At 42.1% G+C, this 21,600-nt stretch overlaps 1 protein-coding gene across 5 annotated transcripts in view; it reads left to right on the top strand.

Annotated features, from left to right (window-relative positions):
- Positions 1-21,600, top strand: part of LOC136857289 (modular serine protease) — a 177,436-nt gene that overhangs the window by 23,478 nt on the left and 132,358 nt on the right. For all 5 annotated transcript variants that reach the window (XM_067135826.2, XM_067135823.2, XM_067135824.2 and 2 more), the window contains exon 2: positions 14,481-14,574. In XM_067135826.2, the coding sequence (XP_066991927.2) occupies positions 14,481-14,574 (94 nt within the window). The remainder of the gene's footprint in view (positions 1-14,480; positions 14,575-21,600) is intronic.

The raw sequence follows: 21,600 nt of genomic DNA, 5'->3' as shown, positions 1-21,600 counted from the left end.
GACAGTGGGGTTCGAACCCACTCTCTCCCGAATACTGAATACTGGCCGCACTTAAGCGACTGCAGCTATCGAGCTCGGTAACTGAAAGTCTTAGAGAACTTATTTCGTTTATGTTTTGTATATTGCCGCGCCCGCTCATTGTATTAACGCGAGCAGCGCGGTTCATCCATAGCTACACTAGCGCAGTCTGCCACCACCACCTATTGACCACGAGACTACGAGCAAATACAGTAGAGACTCCACTGTAATTGCTACGAGAGAGCACTCACTTCCTCTATCCATACGCAATATGTTTAGTATGCTTGGGGGAACGGATGAAAGTTTGATGATTCCGAATGAATGAGACTGTGAGTATGAATGAGCCGGCCTAGCTGAACTATATTCAAGTGTGTGTGAGTGTGTGTGCGTGTGTGTGTGTGTGTGTGTGTGTGTGTGTGTGTGTGTGTGTGTGTGTGTGTGTGTGTGTGTGTGTGTGTGTGTGTGAGGGAGAGAGAGAGAGAGAGTAGAATTACTTGAATGTTGAAAAGATCCTGTGAATATTGTGTAAATAATACCAATATATAACTGTATGTAAGCACATTCTCTAGCCTATAAATGTAATTATAAAATACTGTAATTTTAAGTGGGGATGGAGCCACCTATGTGTATGTGAGGCTATGCCCTTTCTCCATTCACCATCCCTGAATTGTACGTTTTTACAATTTGTGGAAAATACATAATAATAATAATAATAATAATAATAATAATAATAATAATAATAATAATAATAATAATAATAATAATAATTGTACCGGCTGGTATACCTCTACGCCGCACATTTGAATTTTCCGCCTTAAAGTACTCCTCTACGGAAGAAACTGTGAACTTAAAACTGGATCTACTTAAACTTTTGCTCTGAAGATGTCACTGTGTTAATTTCGACGTGTTTTTGTTTACTATTTATCAAGAAGTTTGGACATTGTCTCATAGATATCTCTACTAAAAAACTATGACCATGCACCCTGGTGCGAAGTGAGGGAACTTTCTTGAAGGTATTTTGTACTCATAAGTTTTCTTATTACTAAATTTCGTTCTTTCATTTGTGGGTTGGCAATATTAATCTTTTCTTTCCGCCAGTTTTGAAGTTAGCCAATCAATTATTTCTGTAATTAATTTTTGACCAATCGTGTTTTTCTTCTTCGATTTTGATGTGTAACTGTAAGCTACCCAATAAACGCCGGTGGGCGTGTCTTAATTATTCATGAAAGGTCTCGAATCTTCCCCGAGGGTATAAAAACTGCTGATTTCCCTGTCTCTCGGCCACATCATCAACATTTAACTTAGTGTATGGACATGTAGCAGGAGACGGGAAGCGCCTCTTTCTTCAGGCAGCAGTTCTTCAGTAAGGTAACGGCCGCTTAACATCCTTAATTCTTGCTAGCACAGCAGTTTTTTTTTTTGCTAGGGGCTTTACGTCGCACCGACACAGATATGTCTTATGGCGACGATGGGAGAGGAAAGGCCTAGAAGTTGGAAGGAAGCGGCCGTGGCCTTAATTAAGGTATAGCCCCAGCATTTGCCTGGTGTGAAAATGGGAAACCACGGAAAACCATCTTCAGGGCTGCCGATAGTGGGATTCGAACCTACTATCTCCCGGATGCAAGCTCACAGCCGCGCGCCTCTACGCGTACGGCCAACTCGCCCGGTGCACAGCAGTTTAACCCGCGGGGAAGGTCCGAAACCTTTACTATGTAACCTATCTTCAAACACGTAATTCTCCGTCGCTTTTGTAAAACTTCATATATCTTTAACTGTAATTCGGGGATAGGGAGTGATTTACCCTCTCGAGCTCCCCTTCATTTTGGTTGAGTTGACTACGTTTTGTAATTGGTTTTCTTCTTTTCTGTAATGTCTTAAATTTTCCTTATACGAGTCACCTCCATAGTTTGGCAATAGCCCCTGTTCCAACGGCCTCGTGCCTCTTAGGTTTTAAGAAGTTTCATTTAGGAGTGCAAGTACATGCCTCCATTCATTTTGTATTTTGGGCCATTTACTTAACCTATTCTTTTTTCTACTAAGGCCCAGTAGGTTGGGTACGAGATACCCCCGCTTCATTTGATGTAAGTTGTGCCTTGAGGGCAAGTAAGTGTTAAATCTGGTATGGCACGGTAATAGGCGTGAAAAATTGAGAGCGGGCCAGCACTTTTCTATGTGGTAAAAGTGGCTTTAGGAGGCCTGATATGGTTTTTGGAGCAAATGCTCCTTGAATGAAGGGGTTTTCTGCCCTTTGGACAAATGTGTACCTTGGTAAAGTTGGGCAAGTAGCTCAAGGATGTAAAAAATTAGGGCTCGAAGCCCAGAACTTGTAAAGACCCCTAAACTTGTGCTTTCGTGCTCTTGTTTGTAAAATTATACCTTGTACCTGATCTTTCATTGTTACTTCACCTAGTGAAAATTTGTTAAATCGTGTTATCTATTGAAAATATAACCTTCAGTAAAATTTTAAGTTTAGTTTCATATTGTGGATAGACCCATTCCAGCCCGCACCTTCTTTCACCTCTGCATTCCACGGGTAACCCTGTAGCAATAATAATAATAATAATAATAATAATAATAATAATAATAATAATAATAATAATAATAATAATAATAATAATAATAATAATAATAATAATAATAATAATAATAATAATAATAATAGTGTCCACCTCTGTGGTGTAGTGGTTAGTGTGATCAGCTGCCATCCCCGGAAGCCCGGGTTCGATTCCCGGCTCCGCCACGAAATTTGAAAAGTGGTACGAGGGCTGGAACAGGTTCCACTCAGCCTCGGGAGGTCAACTGAGTAGAGGTGGGTTCGATTCCTACCTCAGCCATCCTGGAAGTGGCTTTCCGTGGTTTCCCACTTCTCCTCCAGGCAAATTCCGGAATGGTACCTAACTTAAGGCCACGGCCGCTTCTTTACCTCTTCCTTGTCTATACCTTCCAATCTTCCCATCCCCCCGCAAGGCCCCTGTTCAGCATATCAGGTGAGGCCGCCTGGGCGAGGTACTGGTCATCCTCCCCAGTTGTATCCCCCGACCCAGAGTCTGAAGCTCCAGGACACTGCCCTTGAGGCGGTAGAAGTGGGATCCCTCGCTGAGTCCTAGGGAAAAACCAACCCTGGAGGGTAAGCAGATTAATAATAATAATAATAATAATAATAATAATAATAATAATAATAATAATAATAATAATAATATAAAACTTAATATGATACATACTACTATTTATTAAAAAACTACAACTACTAAAAATTATTTCTTTCTTAATCCGTTTATCCTTCAGGGTTGAATTTTTCCTGATACTCAGTGACGGATCACACCTCTACCGCCTCAAGGGCAGTGTCCTAGAACCTAAGACTTTGGGTCAAGGGTATATAACTGGGGAGAATGACCGGTACTTCACCTGCTATGCTATGCAGAGATGCGAAGATTGGAAGGGGTAGAAAGGAAGAGGACTGGAAGCGGCCGTGACCTTAAGTTAGGTACCATTCGACATTTGCCTGGAGGAGAAGTGAGAAGCCGCCGAAAACCACTTCGAGCATGGTTGAGGAGCGAAACGAAACCCCCTCTACTCAGTTGACCTCCCGAGGGTGAGAGGACCCCCGTTCCAGCCTTCGTACCACTTTTCAAATTTACCGGGCGAGTTGGCCGTGCGGTTAGGGGCGCGCAGCTGTGAGCTTTCATCCGGGAGATAGTGGGTTCGAACCCCACTGTCGACAGCCCTGAAAATGGTTTTACGTGTTTCCCATTTTCACACCAGGCAAATGCTGGGGCTGTACCTTAATTAAGGCCACGGCCACTTCCTTCCCATTCCTAGGCCTTTCCTATCCCATCGCCGCCATAAGACCTATCTGAGTCGGTGCGACGTGTAGCAAATACCAACAAAATACTTTTCAAATTTCGTGGCAGAGCTGGGAATCGAATCCGGGCGTCCGGGAGTGGCAGCTAATCACAGTAACCACTGAACCACAGAGGCGGTACTACTCCTACTACTACTAAACGTTTTCATTCCTGCCCTGAAGGAGGAGGCGGGCCTCTTAGACGGTGACGCCGTCTCTCAGGCCGGGAGATTTGTTACGGTGAAGGAGATGTGCGGAGAAGTTGAGGGGGGTGGGCGGCCGTGACCTATACTACGAACTGTCCCGGCATTCGCCTTGGTGCAGGAGAATGGAAAACCACGGAAAACCATTCTCAGGACAGCCGACGGGTGGAGCCAGGCGTGAAGTCCGTGTCGTGACTCACCTTGTCCCGAGATGTTCTGGACGATTTGTTCTCCCGAGCGGCTTGGAGAATCTGTGGGTTGGGTGCCCTGAACCATTAAATGAAGTACTGAGTCCCATTTAATATGATATATATTTGAATTCAACTCTGACTTCCCAACTACCGTACATATTTACAATGTCTATTTACAGCATACTTCAGTGATGTGCCTGCTCCGGAAGCTTTTAGAATACTGACTTCCGACCTGGGTAGAGTCTATGTTGAAAACCTGAGAGTTGCCCTCTAGCTTGTCTCTAAGCCTAAGTCCGCATCTCCCACTATTGTCTGAGAGACTAAGTCTTTCCAATATCACTTCCAACGCGGCTATGTCCCACTCCTCTCTCTCATTCTGAATGTAACCACCTCCAGTCTTATTACCGACGTTCTTGACCTACGTAGAGCGTTCTCCTGTCCAAGACTAAAGATATCCCTTAAGCCTCTGCAGCTTGTATATATATCCTGGTCTGGCCCTTGCTAACTAGTGAGAGGGGGAACTCCCACCCTAGTACTAGTCTACCCCCAACTGGGATCCCTCTCCAGTAGGTGGTGCTATAGTGGTCAATCTCAGAACCACTTATTCTCCGTCTCACTCAGCCTAACTCATATCTCTCACTGAGTGGAATGTTTTGCCATGAAGTGGAGATTTTCCGATGCTCCATCCTTCCATGAGTCATGTATTCTTTCCTTGTCTCTCCCAATGCTAATTATTCTGAATGCTGGATTTGTGCTTGTAGCTAGCCACTGTTCATTTACTCAACCCTTGGTCAGTTTACATAGATAAGATTACAACTCAATAACAAGTTACTCATAAGCCTTCCGTAGCAGGACTTGAAGAACAAGTAATTTCACATATCCAATTCTAAATGTTTCAAATATAAAGTAGCACATTTTACACAATTAATAACCATAATTCTTCTTGTAAGAAAACTCTTTATCCTTTCGTTTATACATTCCTAGTGGTCTCCTGTACTGGGGATCCACTAGTTCAATTCTAATCTCCTTAACTTAATATATGCTATGGGACTTAATATACCTTGGTTCGATTCCCGGCATCGGTGCCATCACGACACCTCCCTTACCCGGGAAGAAATGGGCGCAACACATTTGCGTCCATTTCGACTATGAGGAACTCACAGCCTCGCTTCAGATGACCTTAATGGTCTCCTGGCTATTGGTGGTGGCGTGCCTCGTTCTCTTATCTCGTGTGAACTTGCCTCGATAACTACTACTTCTCGGGATTCCACAGGTGAACTGAGACGTCTCTCAGTGAGCCTGGGACTTTCCAGTCTCAAAAGCCCCGCAGGTGAGTCAGGACGTCTCCCAACAAGCCTGGGGCGCTGAAATATCACATTAACATTCTCTTCCGAGGTTTTCGCCTTACCTTCCTTATTGATTACAGTTTGTTTGATACAGATACTTGGACAATGCTCCTTCGCATCGTCCATACATTTACTGAAAGAGTATCCTACCTTTCTACAGGAATTACAACAACAACAATTACAACAATAACACCATATGAATAAACCCACTATACTCACCATGGTCCAGACTATGTATCTATATATATTTACATGTTGATACATGGCTTTTTGCCTTATTTCTTCCTCTTTTTGTCTGACCATGTTTTCTACTTCCTCTGTCTTATGGGTAGCCCAACGTAAGTCATCGATGTGATTTAACAAGTTAGTTGTTGCTACTTTATTTAACTCAGGGACCTGATCTAACCTTAATTCACTGTCTATCTGCTCACAGCAATCATACTGTAGTGCTATCATTGGCACTAAATCCTTGTCTTGCGTACTATTTATTTTCCCTACTCCCTGAATTTTACTATTTGGGCCATACAGTGTACATATAGGACTTATTTCTATCGTACCTGTACCCTTAAGCATGATATCACTAGTAGTATCTTTGCACATGCAAGTCACCTTTTTCTCTTCAGGGGACACATATATATATTTATTATTCTCTATGAGAATCCACATCAAGTCTCTAACGGGCAACACACGTTTGGCACAATTTTCAGGCATTTGATTGACTCCACTAATTAATTTAACAACACAATTATTTTGCGTGTGCACCGTATTAATTGGAAACCTTACCTTGCATAATTTCCACATGGAAGTTACCTGTTTGCATTTGTTTAATTGTTCTTCACTCAACTGCGCGAATGTTTGTTTTTCCTTATCCATGATTATATAATTCTTTTCCTCGTTCACATACACGTAATGATTAGGGTTATTTATCACTTGAGTAGGAAAAGGTATCACTTTATACAATAAATAGGTTGTCTTATCTGTTAAGGGTGTTTTCATTACATACACTAAGAAATTTTTACTTAAAAACACTTCTGCTGAAGCTACCCTGTATATAACGTAGCCATAAGTCGACTTTAATTCAAATGGCAAGGAAATACCTCTTGGAAAATCTCCCTGCGCTTTTCTATAGGCCTTAATGATCTCATCTGGTGTAATTATCTGAGGATGTATTATCCCAGACTGAGCATTCATAATACCTTCCAATACTATACTATAATGATCATGCAACTGCATTAGAAGACCTTCAATTTCAATTAAGTGTCTATTAATAGCTATCTCCAATTCTGCTTGCCTAATCGCTCCAGCTACTTGGAGTGTTTCATTCTGTAAATACAATCTAATTTCATCTAAATTCTTACTGATTCTAAGTTCATTTGCATTTACCTCGTAGATGGTGCTGTTCATGGTTTGTAGGGTGGACTTAACAACAATCATCTGCTCTTTAGCAATTTTCATAATAGAGAGCTGCTCCTTCTCTAGCTCAGAAATCTTTCCCTCGTATCGTTCTGCATCGTCTTCGCTAAGTGTTCCAAATAACGTTTTCGCTATTGATCCTACGGCATTAATTAATCCTCTCCTTCGTCTATTCCCTTCTTCCCTTGCCACGCCTTTTGTGATCCTATTAATAACATCTTTTGATCCCTTTATTCTTTCCAAATGTGTCTGCAGCATATTTACGTCCTGCTGGCAAGTAAAATTTGAAGTAACTTCTAATTGCAAACATAGCAACCTCGTTCGTCTCACATATCTCTGAGCTAGAGCAAATGTTTCTGTCAGCTGATTCAAATTTACATACGTTACTAGGGTCCATTCTGTAGTATATAACTGCACTTCGCCCTGGTCATCGAAATATACACCAGGTGTATTCTCATATGGCGTCACTCTGACGTCTATCACCTCTCCACCTGCCTCGAGATGGGACGACATCATCATCCACAGGGTTACTACGATGTGGAACCAACTCGTTATCTCCGCCATCGTCTTCTGTCAACTGTAAGGTACGACAGGAAATTCGTTACCTAACAATTATAAATTTCCCCAAACTTAATTTCTATTACTTAACTGACTGTTTACATTCCCGCATTATTAACCTAGCTAATTTCTTTTATTTGTCTACCTCTTTTGCTATCCCACTTAGCTCTCACAGGAACATCCTTAGTCTATTTTTGTGAACCTTTGTTCTCTTTCCCTTTTTGTTCATTTGTAAGGTGCAATTTACACCTGATACGCCTACTATAATGTATGGACCTTCAAAAGGTGGGCTCAATTTCCTGGATTTCCCTCGTCGCAGTGCGTCATTACGTAACAAAACTTTATCTCCTACTTGGAAGGTTACTTCGTTTTGCTTCTTGTCATAGTCCTGCTTCTCTCTTTCTTTTCTCTCTATTAAGGTTCGTCTTGCTGCCTCGTGGTTTCTCCTTAACTGCTGGGTTAGCTCCTCAACCACTGTCTGATACTCGTTATAACCTGACTCAGGTGGTTTTTGCAATACTCCTGGGATGTTTGCCTTCTTACCGAATATCAATTCGTAAGGCGTGAACCCCGTACTTGTGCTCTTGGTCGTGTTGTAGACAAAAGCTGCCGTTGGGAGATACCGGTCCCAATCGTTCTGTTCATTGGCACAAACATAGTGCCTAAGGTACTCCACTAATACCTTATGGGATCTTTCAATGCTCCCATTTGACTGTGGCCTGAACGCTGTGGTGTGAGTTTTCTGTATCCTCAACACCTTACAGAGTGTTTTGAACACCTCGCTCATGAAGTTACTACCCTGATCAATCAATATCTGGTTGGGTATCCCGTATATACTGATGACATTATTTATTAATGTACGTGTCACCGTATCTGTTTCTTGATTTGGCATTGGACTTGCCACTAGATACTTGGACAGCTGGTCCTGGCAGGTGAGAATGTACCTGTTACCAGCTTCCGTCAAAGGCATAGGGCCTACTACGTCAAGCGACATCTTCTCGAAGACTGTGCTTGGAGTATCTGTAATTACCATGGGGGCTCTGATGTCTGGCCGAGTCCCCTTATTTCGCTGACATGATGGACAAGAGCGAATGTACTCTTCTACGTCCTTTTTCATACCCTTCCACTGTATTCGCTCGCTCAGTCTTGCGAATGTCCTCGCAATCCCTTGATGGCCTCCTATTAATGAGTTATGACACTCCTTCATTATGGCTAATTTCTCCTCCTCTCTTAGCCCTTCTATTTCTCCTTCCGGTGAGCTACCTTCGGGCTTGGATTCCTCTGCCTTAGCGTCCTCGGAGCCCTCGTCCGTGGTGTAGCCGACTTCGATTCCCTCTGCCTTGGCGTCCTCGGGTTTTGAACTCGCTACTCTAACCTTAACGTCACCAGGATACTGAGTGTCTCTTCTGACCGCCGTCTGGGGTCCTTTCCGAGCTGAACTGACCACTCTAGTTTGGCTCTTCTCTACAATGGGATTAAGACTCAGGGCATCGGCGTTACAGTTCCGCTTACCCTGCTTGTATTCTATGACAAAATCGTACTCTGCCAGCTTTAACCTAAACTTCAGCAGTCGTGAAGACGGGTCCTGCACATTGAAAACCCACTTCAATGGCTTGTGGTCCGTCACTACAGTGAAATGCCGCCCAAATAAGTACGGCCTGAAATACTTCACTGCCCACACTATTGCCAATAATTCCTTTTCGGTTACACTGTAATTTACTTCTGCCTTGTTAAGCGTCCGGCTTGCATAGGCAACTGGAAGATCCTTCCCAATGGGTCCTTGTGACAGTACTGCTCCAACCGCCTCGTTGCTTGCATCAGTGGTAACAACGAAGGGTTTTTCAAAATCTGGATATTGCAGAACAGGCTCCTCTATTAGCCTTCGCTTCAGTGTTTCAAACGCTTGCTCCTGTTTGTCTCCCCACACAAAGGGAACGTCTTTCTTTACTAATTCATAAAGTGGCTTTGCAATTTTACTATAGTTAGGGATGAACTTCCTATAGTACCCACTCAGCCCGCAGAACTGCTTGATCTGGCGGCTAGTGGTCGGCCTGGGAAAATCCCTGACTGCCTGGACCTTTTTAGCATCTGGGTGGACTCCATCTTCCGTGATTACGTGCCCTAAAAATGCCACCTCGGCCCTTAAAAATTCGCACTTATCAGGCTGGAGTTTTAAATTATTCTCTCGCAGCCTCTGGAGTATTACTCGTAACTTGGCATTGTGCTCGTCTACCGAGCTACCATACACCATTATGTCATCCAGATAACATAAACATTTAATGCCAGTTAACCCTGTTAGCACAGTGTTCATCAGCCTTGTGAATGTGGCTGGGGCATCTCTGATACCCATCGGCATTCTCTTGTATTCATACTTCTGCCCTAGTGCTGAGAAGGCGGTCTTGGGCCTATCTTCAGGCTTCAGTAGCACTTGGTAGTAGCCACTCGCTAAATCTAGAGTCGAGAAATATTTAGCCTTTCCAAGGGCATCTAACAATTCGGAAATTAATGGTAGGGGATAACTAACTCCTATTGTAACCTCATTTAATTTCCTATAGTCTATAACGACCCTCCATTTCTGTATGCCTGAGGCATCTAGTTTCTTTGGGATTAAAAGTAACGGCGCATTCCAGGGTGACACACTGGGACTGATTATGTCATCCTCCAACAGCTTATCTATTTGTTTTCGTATCTCTCCCTTCTGTGCTTCTGGGAGCCTATAGGGCCGTACGTTAATAGGAGGTTGTTCCCTAGATATTGGAATCTCATGCTGTATTACCTTCGTATGGGTCAACTTGTCCCCCTCTAAGTGAAATACATCATCATACTCTGTACAGATGGCCAATATTTTCTCTGCATCTACCATGTTCAAATGGTCTATCCGCAGCTGTTCGGTCACTCTCTGTGAGCGCAACTTTCCGAAACCTAAACCATTGTCTTCGGTCTCCTTGGTTAGCCTTACCCTTTTCCCTTGTGACAGGCATGTGTAATCAACCTCATGAATGCATACCACAGGGCTCTGTATCTCTACTTCTTTCTCGGTGGTGTTAATAATGCTTACAATAGCCTCATTTCTCTGGGACCTGGTTAAACATTCGGCTAAATACACCCCTGGTGCTACTTCTGCTCGCTCTATTACGCCAACAGGTAGATTCTTATTTACCTCAATGGCCACTACCTTCTCGGTCCTAGGTTCGAGACGGATCAGCTTTGTCTCTCGAGCCCCCATTGAGTACCTGGTCCCTTTTATTATGACGTAGCCTTCCTTGTAATTTATTACGCCATCTGACAAGAGGTCCTTCCCAATAATGCCATCTTGGGTCAAGTTAATGTCTTTACCCACTACATGGAAGGTGTGACTGGAACCACTTATCCCAAACCGTACCGTACCCTTGGTATATAGCTTGCCTTCACTGACCCCGGTGAGTTCTATGACATGTCCCCTCATAATTGCGCATACTTTTGGTACGCTTCCTTCTTTGACCAGGCTAATTTCTGACCCTGTGTCTAACAAGAATCGAAGCGGTTTCCCTCTCTGGACGATGCTAAGTAACATCGTGCCTTCGTCATCTGAACTTTCGAGACTTATTTTTCTACGGGATTCCGAGGTTGTCTCCGGCCTTCGGTCCCTGCTTAGTTTGTTGCTAACCTGGTTTTCATAGCCTGTCCTTGGCTACTCACTGATCCAAACGGGCCCTCCTCGGTTTGTTGCGACCCCCTGTCACCCTCGTCTCCAGACCTTCGGAAGACTTTCATGTCCGTTCTCCCTGTCTGTTGACCCATTGTTTTCGTGCGACAGTACCTCTGTAAGTGCCCCGCTTTCCCACAAGCATAGCACTGTTTAGTGGACTGTTTACCAAGTACATTTCTCCAACAGTCCCTTTCCAAGTGACCATCTCTACCACACGAATAGCATCTCGTTATTTCGGTATGGTGTCTGTTAACCGGTAGCCTGCAATTATCTTGCTCATGCCCTTTCCTATTGCAATTGTAGCAAGTTCGTGTACCCCTGGTACTCTCCCTCATGCCCGCCTTGACTGTGCGGACCGTTCGCGTTTCTACACCTACTTGGTCCCTTTGCTTCTTTCGGCAATCTCTCTCTATGTGTCCTTGTTTCTTACAATACCGACACGTTAGCGTTGTCGGTGGTCTTTTTAATTCTGACTCTCCGATAGGTTGACCCTGTGTTTCCTTTCTCGGACTTGTACATTGCCTAGCTAGGTGGCCCTCTTTATTGCAATTGTAGCAAATCACCCTAACCATTGCTGTTCTAGGCTTAGGATGCCACCTTCCTTCTGGTTTTGCTACATTAGGCTTGTTAGTTTCAATTCTCCGTGTGAACCCTAGTGTGTTCCGCCTACTTTGCAATCCATCCTTAGCCTGTTTGGATATAATGACTGCTTCTTCTTGCCTAGCTATTGCCACGGCTCTTTCAAATTTTAAAGGTTGCTGATCCTGCACTCTACATTGGATTCTTGGGTTGTTTAACCCTTGTGTGAAACTAGCCACTCCTATCTTTCTCACGCACTTCAACTGTGCCTGCCTATCCTGTAGGCATTCGCCCTCTAATAAAGCATCCCTGAAAGCTGACGCCATCGTGTCTACGCGATGCGCCCAGGATGCTACACTCTCTCGCGGTTCCTGACTGCTTTGGAACATTTGGCAGATATATAGATCTAACGTGCCCTGCCTACCATAATATTCATTTAGCGCTACTTTAGCGTTCTCCCAGTTAGTAATATCAGCTCTTACCAAGAGCTTCTCTCGGGCCTTGCCTGTAATTTTTGTCAATATATATTTAAAGAAAAGTGCCTGATCATTCTCCATGATCATGCGTACCGCCGCATCTACGTTGGCAAGAAACTCTCGTAGTCTGTCTGGCTGACTACCGTCAAATTCTCGACCAATCAGTCTGTGTCCCTCTACTACAGTTACATACGGTCCCTCTAAGCTACGTGCATCATCATCATCATCAGCCTCTACTATCTGAAATTCTGGCCTTCCTGCATTTAAATCTACATCCTCCTCCTGACTTGCCATACTGAATTAAAGTGGACTCACCCTACGATGTCTTCTGTACTGCTGGGCTTGTTGGCTGCGATCCGTGTAGGCTGCTTAATAGGCTGCTGGGCTTGTTGGCTGCGATCCGTGTAGGCTGCTTAATAGGCTGCTGGGCTGCTGGCTCCCTGCAGCTGGGCTGGATTGTGGCTCCTACGATGCGCGGTTCGATCTTCTGCGATGCGCGGTTTTCGAACAATCTTCTGCGCTGCGCGGTTTTTGGACAATCTTCTTCGGTGCGCGGTTCAATCTTCTGCGATGCGCGGTTTTCGGACAATCTTCTTCTCGAAGTGCGCGAACATCGGACTGATATGGTTCTACTGTTCGTCGGAGTTCGAACTAAGGGCACCCCACATACCTGACACCAAAACGTAAGTCTGTCGTGACTCACCTTGTCCCGAGATGTTCTGGACGATTTGTTCTCCCGAGCGGCTTGGAGAATCTGTGGGTTGGGTGCCCTGAACCATTAAATGAAGTACTGAGTCCCATTTAATATGATATATATTTGAATTCAACTCTGACTTCCCAACTACCGTACATATTTACAATGTCTATTTACAGCATACTTCAGTGATGTGCCTGCTCCGGAAGCTTTTAGAATACTGACTTCCGACCTGGGTAGAGTCTATGTTGAAAACCTGAGAGTTGCCCTCTAGCTTGTCTCTAAGCCTAAGTCCGCATCTCCCACTATTGTCTGAGAGACTAAGTCTTTCCAATATCACTTCCAACGCGGCTATGTCCCACTCCTCTCTCTCATTCTGAATGTAACCACCTCCAGTCTTATTACCGACGTTCTTGACCTACGTAGAGCGTTCTCCTGTCCAAGACTAAAGATATCCCTTAAGCCTCTGCAGCTTGTATATATATCCTGGTCTGGCCCTTGCTAACTAGTGAGAGGGGGAACTCCCACCCTAGTACTAGTCTACCCCCAACTGGGATCCCTCTCCAGTAGGTGGTGCTATAGTGGTCAATCTCAGAACCACTTATTCTCCGTCTCACTCAGCCTAACTCATATCTCTCACTGAGTGGAATGTTTTGCCATGAAGTGGAGATTTTCCGATGCTCCATCCTTCCATGAGTCATGTATTCTTTCCTTGTCTCTCCCAATGCTAATTATTCTGAATGCTGGATTTGTGCTTGTAGCTAGCCACTGTTCATTTACTCAACCCTTGGTCAGTTTACATAGATAAGATTACAACTCAATAACAAGTTACTCATAAGCCTTCCGTAGCAGGACTTGAAGAACAAGTAATTTCACATATCCAATTCTAAATGTTTCAAATATAAAGTAGCACATTTTACACAATTAATAACCATAATTCTTCTTGTAAGAAAACTCTTTATCCTTTCGTTTATACATTCCTAGTGGTCTTCTGTACTGGGGATCCACTAGTTCAATTCTAATCTCCTTAACTTAATATATGCTATGGGACTTAATATACCTTGGTTCGATTCCCGGCATCGGTGCCATCACGACATCCGGCACTGTGCCCCAGGCTCGTCTTCCGAATGCAGAGGCGTAGAGCCACGGTAGAGCCGTGGCCAACTTTCCTCTGCTCGGTTGGCCAGTCAGAATACAGAGCTGTTGGACCACGGGCAAGCCGTGGCCTCTTAAGGGATGAAACCCAATGGCCGAAAACCACTCTGCATCTACCGACGTACTAAAAGTACTATATTTTAATCACTAGACGTTTGCGTCACCGGGATACGCAATACACTTCCACAGAGCACTTCCGCCTGCGTCCGTCTACTCCAAACGCCCCTGAAAATACCTGAATATTCCGTACGTCATTTTGATGTTTTACGTGTGATAGTATTGTAAATATATAATCAAGTCTTTCTTGTCTGCCCACAGCACTGTGTGTGCTCCACAGTGGTCAAGCCTCGCCATTGGTTGACGACAACGCCACAATTTCGCGGGAACGTAGAGCGGCTAGAGCCAGCTGTAGGTGAGTAGCTTGTTTTATTTTTCGTTTGTTTTTTAGAAATTGCTTTACGTCATACCGACACAGATAGGTCTTATGGCGACGATGTGATAGAGAAGGTACAGCCCCAGTATTTGCCTGGTGTGAAAGTGAGAAATCACAGAATACCATCTTAAGGGATGTCGACAGAGGGGTTCGAACCTACTATCTTCCGAATGCAAGCTCACAACTGAGCGTCTCTAACCGCACACCCAACTCGCTCGGTATACAAACATGTACTGTACTTTTGCCTTTCATGGGAAATTCCTTCGAGTACAAATTTGCCCAAGTGACTTCCGTCTTGAAATACTATAAGACTGAAAACAGACGGAGTGGTTTATATCAAGTCCGACTTTCGAAACGACAAATTAAGGAACTGTTCACACAGAACTAACTTTGTCAATATCCCGCCGCGTGCGTTTTCGACTCGACTGCTCCGCCTCGACGCTGTTTCGTAATTGGTAATTGTACGGAAAAGAGAAACATTGTCTTACCTTAATAGCATTTAAAGTCCGCTGAAAGGTCAGCATAACGGCCTTCAGTTAAGAGAGCCCTGAGTTAGATTCCCGTCCACGTCAGAAATTTTGACGTGAGGACCGGGCGTTTGTGTTCGTCTTAAAATGTATAAGTAGAGTGAAAGTAAAAATGAAAAAAACAAAACAAAACAAAAAAAAAACTATTGAAGAACATGAACACAGAATGTCGGTATATTTAACAGATCTGTAGATGTTGACTCGTTCCCTAAATGACGACGACATAAAATCTCGTAGAACCGGTTGAGAACTCCGGTACGTACCTTGAACTCAGTGGTGAAGAAGATGCTGTTGAAATATTAATCACTCTTGTAAATGCATTGCTCAGAAGTTTGTTTGAAGTCAAGGTTAACAAGAATTGACATAATAATCAAATCCATAGATTACATGAAAAAGTATCGTGAGGCAGCCAACTGTCTTGGTGGATAAAAGATAGCGCCTTGAAATGCTGTAACTCCATATGTTGGCTTTTGGCACATTCAAGAACTTAGAACTTCTTCTGGATAAAAACCCGTTACAACGATATCTCTATAGCAATTGAAGGATATTATTATTATTATTATTATTATTATTATTATTATTATTATTATTATTATTATTATTATTATTATTATTATTATTATTATTACCGGGCGAGTTGGCCGTGCGGTCGGAGGCGCACGGCTGTGAGCTTGCATCCGGGAGATAGTGGGTTCGAATCCCACTGTCGGCAGCCCTGAAGGTGGTTTTCCGTGGTTTCCCTTTTTCACACCAGGCAAATGCTGTGGCTGTACCTTAATTAAGGCCACGGCCCCTTCCTTCCATTTCCTAGGCCTTTCCTATCCCATCGTTGCCATAAGACCTATCTGTGTCGGCGCGACGTAAAACAACTAGCAAAAATTATTATTATTATTATTATTATTATTATTATTATTATTATTATTATTATTATTATTATTATTATTATATCTTTCTTTCTTAATCCGTTTACCCTCCAGGGTTGCTTTTTCCCTCGGACTCGGTGGGAGATCCCACCTCTGCCACCTCAAGGGCAGTGTTCTGGAGCGTCGGACTTTGGGTTGGGGGATATAACTGGGGATGAAGACCAGTACCTCGCCAAGGCGGCCTCACCTGCTATGCTGAACAGGGTCCTTGTCGGTGTATGGGATGCATAGATAAATAAATACATAAATAAATTGGAAGGGATAGATAAGGAAGAAGGAAGAAATCGGCCATGACCTTAAGTTCGGCTCCATCCCAGCATTTTCCTGGAAGTGAAGAGGGAAACCGCGGAAAACCACTTCGAGGATGGCTGAGGAGGGAATCAAACCCCTCCCCCCTCTACTCAGTTGACCTCTCGAGGCTGAGTGGACTCCGTTCCAGCCCTCGTACTACTTTTCAGATTTCGTGGCAGAGCCGGGAATCGAACCCGGGCCTCCGGGGGTGGCAGCTAATCACGCTAACCACTACAGCACAGAGGATGATATTATTATTATTATTATTATTGTTGTTATTGTTGTTGTTGTTGTTGTTAATGAAATATCGTGGATGAGGTCTAAGAAACACCTGGAGTGAATGGGTGGACAAGGAATCAACTAGATCACAATTTAACAGGGCCCGATGACCTTCGATGTTAGGCCCCATAAAACAACAAGCATCATCATCACGATTTACCACAACAAATCTTGAAATTTTATTTCTTACGGTTTTTTTTCTTTTTTTTTCTTGAGTTTAGGATTTGATAGATAGAAGATTTGGAACAAATAACAGTTAAACAGAATAACAATGAGCTCATCAGCTCCGATAGAAACAGCGGACTATAAGTCCGAAAATAAGGTACAAAAACTAGAGAGAATTATCAACACGATAATATACAAGGGATGAGCATAATAGCTCTGAACGGGGTACACTATTTTATAAGAGCATGTTTGCTCCACTCACATAGCCTAAGAGTTTGAACTCCAAACTCTCTTAGAGGCATACATTTCTTTCAGCGCACAAGGTCATACCTGACAATCTTCAAATAAGGCATTTACAGTAATGTAGCCCTTGGTTTGGGCTTATCTTCTGCTCAACAGTTTAATAACTTACTGTTTCTAAAAAGAACTTCACACCTCAAACTATTATCTAATAAATAAAGGCATTATTGCCCATACTAGTTGGCCTTAATGTGAAAAAGAAAAAGTTGAACAAGACTGGCCTGTAAACAAGAGGATAGGACGCTACACACATGCCCTTCTTATAGAAATGGTTGAAAACCCTGAGTGGGCTTATGGCTTAATGACACAGAGGCTAAACCTATTCTACTCTGGGGTGACTAAATGAGGAACATTAGGTAACAAAAGAGAGTTAAAGAATTTTAAAGGTTTAGAAACTTTAGTCACTCCATACCAAGTTAAATGGGAAATAACAGAGGGTACCGGTAATCACTCTTTCTTTCCTTACATTACATATTTCCCAGCAGGGAATAGAACAGAGTCCTCAGACTGGTCGAAAATTCTACATTTACAACACCAGATTTAGAATTTTACTTGAAATGAAAGAGGTTGAAATCTTCCCCTCAAGCTATCTGCAGGAGTTATCACATTTTAAGAAAATTCCGCCAGTACCTTGCTTTGCTGGGCCTTCCAAACACCACCCATGGCCCCTCCCCCCTTAGTACATGCCACACTCAAATAACTGGAGCAATGAAGAAGATGATACGGCCTTAAAGCGCTCAGCGTTTATAGTATTTTTTTTGAGGAAAATTCCAGAACTCTTTACTGATAGGCTGGATTCCTGTTAACACTCTTGATATTAATTCGCTAGAGGAAATATTTACAAAATTCTGATTGGTAGATTGATATAGGAGAAAGAACCAGCAGAAGTGTTGACAACTTTGATAAAAAAAAAAAAAGAAGAATCAGGTTGAAAAACCTCTACATTACAAATTTCTTTTGCGGATTAATTGTACTTTACCCCATAAGATGGAGCAATTAAAGTTATGGCAGAGACATCTAAAAGTTGAAACCTGAACTATCTTGCATAACATCAGTTCAAAGTAGATTATTACGTTGATGGCCTTGTAGAAGGTGCGCAGTTTAACTGGCCGGAGAAGACGTACCCATGGTACAAACATTATTATTATTATTATTGCGGGGGGCATGATTAGCTCAGTAGCTTACGTGCTGCTTTCCCCCCTAGGAGACTGAGGTTTGAATCCCGGTTTATCCTGGATCGAAATTTTCATCTCAGGAATCATGTGGCATCAAGAAGGGCATCCAGACATAAATCCCCTACCAAAATCAAAATGAGCCTTGGTGGCTCCAGCGATCCCAAGACTAACTGGGATGAACTGAAGAAATGTGTAAATAAATAAATAAATAAATAAATAAATAAATAAATAAATAAATAAATAAATAAATAAATAAATAAATAAATAAATAAATAAATAACTCAGCCTCGTGTAAGTAGATTTACTGGCATGAAAAAGAACGCCTGTGGGAGAAAATCCCAGCAGCTAGGCGTCTCCGGATTACTGTATTCTTGCATTCATCTTTAGTGATCATCCTTTCTCTCTTCAGTTCATTTCTTCCCTTTTCTCAGTTTGGGCATTTCCTGGAAACCACAGAGTTCTCTAAGATTTCTTTCAAAGAGGATCATGTTTCAGATCTCCACTTCTTTTAAAACCATATCCACCTCAGTGAACCAGGATCCTTTGGAGACAAAGATATGATTGGGCAGTCTGTCTGTAGGCTACTCACTTGTGTCAGGTGACCATAGAAAACAAATCTCCTTGTCTTATCTTGTCCAGGTGTAAATATAGCTGATGATTGTGCATCATCATCATATATATTTATATAGAGATATTTATAGGGCCGAGTAATACGCTGACTCTTAATGATGATTACATAAAACATGTTGATTGCATTAAATATTTAGTTGTTTTTATAACCTCCACACTGGACTGGGATCATCGTCTGCAATTTATTAAGAGTAAAATAGTACCTACTATAGGTGTATTGATCAGACTATGTGAAATAATTCCTGATTCTAACTTAAAGTATGTTTACTATGGTTTAATTGATAGCTATCTACAATACACTAATGTTGTATGGAGTTGCTGCACCCAAGTTCAAACAGCAGAACTTCAAATTGAGGAGTTAGATGCAATAACAGCATTAGTCTAATTATGCTATTATTGCATGAGTACCGTTTCCAAATGTCCCAGTCCCTTTACTATAACACACATCTTATTTTGCTAGAATGCCAGTACAGGTCAGGAGCTCACTAAAAGCGGCACCATGCGCTATGCTGTTATTGTATTAGGCATGATTCATAAGTGGCAAGTAAAGTTGCCGCCAGTTCTTTGGTTGGAGAGTATGTCAGTGATTGGAAGGGAAGGATTTGTGAACAGTAGGATACATCCAAAACCATTCAGTGCAGTAATGACATCACAGTTAGTAAAAGATTGGGTACCAGCACTTCGACTTATGTTTCTAATGCGGACTGCTAAAGGCAAAGATTCATGATTCAGAAATTTGTGCGACTTTATTACCATAATGGTGTTGTATTAGGGTCACAGTCCTACACTCCTAAGTATGTGACATATACCTTCTTAAGGGGAGTGTTAGTTTTCTCAATTTTGATTATTTGACACTACTTGACGTAAGAAAACCTGGTGTAAAAGCAGACAAAAAGGTTGATGTTCTTTCACTAATGAAATGCTTAGAATCTGAAAATGTTGAGTGGTATCAGAGAGTCATGTCTGCATGTAATGATTCTGCAGAGTCTGATGCTGCCACATGTGAAGATGAATCATCACGATTTTGGTCAATGATGTGGTATTAGCAGAGTATTTCAAACAAGGAAGTAATGCAGTATCAAAATCCAAATGATATAATTCGTGATCTGATTTTTGTTTTTCTTTTGTTTGGTTTTAAGGAATTCACTTTGTAAATAAAAAGGGGAATAAAAGTTATTGTTCATAAAGGAATATTTCTAATTTTATAATGTTCCAGTTAGAACTGGGCTAATGCAGTGGTGGTGGTGGTGGTGGTGAGGCAGTGACGGTAGCCTATACCGTAGTTGGGGAGAGTACAGGGACAAATATCTCTCAGCCCTCCTTGAAACAAAGAAAAAAAAGAGGTGAATAATAAATAAAGAAAAATCAATTAAATTTTTTAAACTTGTTTTAAAATTGACACATTTTTGGCTTCTTTAGGAATCCGGTAGATATTTTAGAGTTCTCAGGTGGGATAAATTGCCACTTCTGTCCCCTTACAGTGAACAATCATGCTTTTCTAACTCCCTGACCAATACTGGTACGGTATATGACAAAATCTAATATTCCTGCTTCATGCAATAACAACATATAAAATAAAATTTTAAATAAATCTGTCCTTCCTTATTAGCTAAGTGATGAATCAAATTCTTTGAGAAATACATTTCCTGACCCCTTTAAATGTCTTAAAATAAAATTCAGTTTGATTCCAAATATTACTGTTAATTTGGAACATTTATAAACTTCATGCTTCTGTTTCTCAAAATAATGTAAATCTACTTACACTTTTATTGCATCCAACTCCTCAGCTCTTCAAAATAAAGTACTCAGACCCCTTTATAGTTTTCCATTCTTAATGTCCAGATAAATAATATACTCATCAACAGGTATTCCACTGGTTAGGTTATTTATTGCATACTGTTTGGTAACACGTTTCTTGAAAATTAAACATAGTTTGGCTCGGGGAAAAATAAACTCAAATTCATTACCAGTAGTAATTCATCTATTCATGGTTATGCAACATGGCAATCAAAAAACTTACATGTGTCTAGAATGAATACAGTGAAGTATGGAAGTAATGGTGTGTTGTATAGGCTATAATAGAATTTAATTCCATTCCAGGCTTGATAAAAGCTTGTCAGAATTTCAGTAAATTCAAAAGAAATATTAGGAAACATTTATGGACAAAATTTAATGCTCTTGGATTTAGTCTGTTTCGAAAAACTTATTACCAGGTTTCATTTTGAGGTATATGGTTCTGTTTAACACACAGTTGTGCCCTTGAAAAATGTTAGATTTAAATTTTATAAATGTTTACTCAGTAATATAAATAATTTTCTGTTTCTCTTTAATATTGTAACTGTGCCAGTTCTTTAATGTACTGTCCCAATATGAGCATTACCTCATGGGATCTTTGAAACAATAAATAAAAATAAATCATGTCCACCTCTGTGGTTTGATTTCCAGTTCTGCCATGAAATTTGCAAAGTGGTACGAGGACTGGAACAGGTCCACTCAGCCTCGGGAGATCAATTGAGTAGAGGGGGAATCGATTTCCCTCTCAGCCATCCTCGACATGGTTTGCCGTGGTTTCCCACTTCTCCTCCAGGAAAATGCTGGGATGGTACCTAACTTAAAGCCACAGCCGCTTCCTTCCCTCTTCCTTTCCTATCCCCTCCAATCTTCCCATCCCCTACATGGTCCCTGTTCAGCATGGCAGGTGAAGTCACCAGGGTG

This window comes from Anabrus simplex, chromosome 1 (assembly GCF_040414725.1).
Source record: "Anabrus simplex isolate iqAnaSimp1 chromosome 1, ASM4041472v1, whole genome shotgun sequence".
Lineage (NCBI taxonomy): Eukaryota > Metazoa > Arthropoda > Insecta > Orthoptera > Tettigoniidae > Anabrus > Anabrus simplex.
Note: the sequence above shows the minus strand (reverse complement) of the source record. Positions and strands in the feature narration are given on the sequence as shown.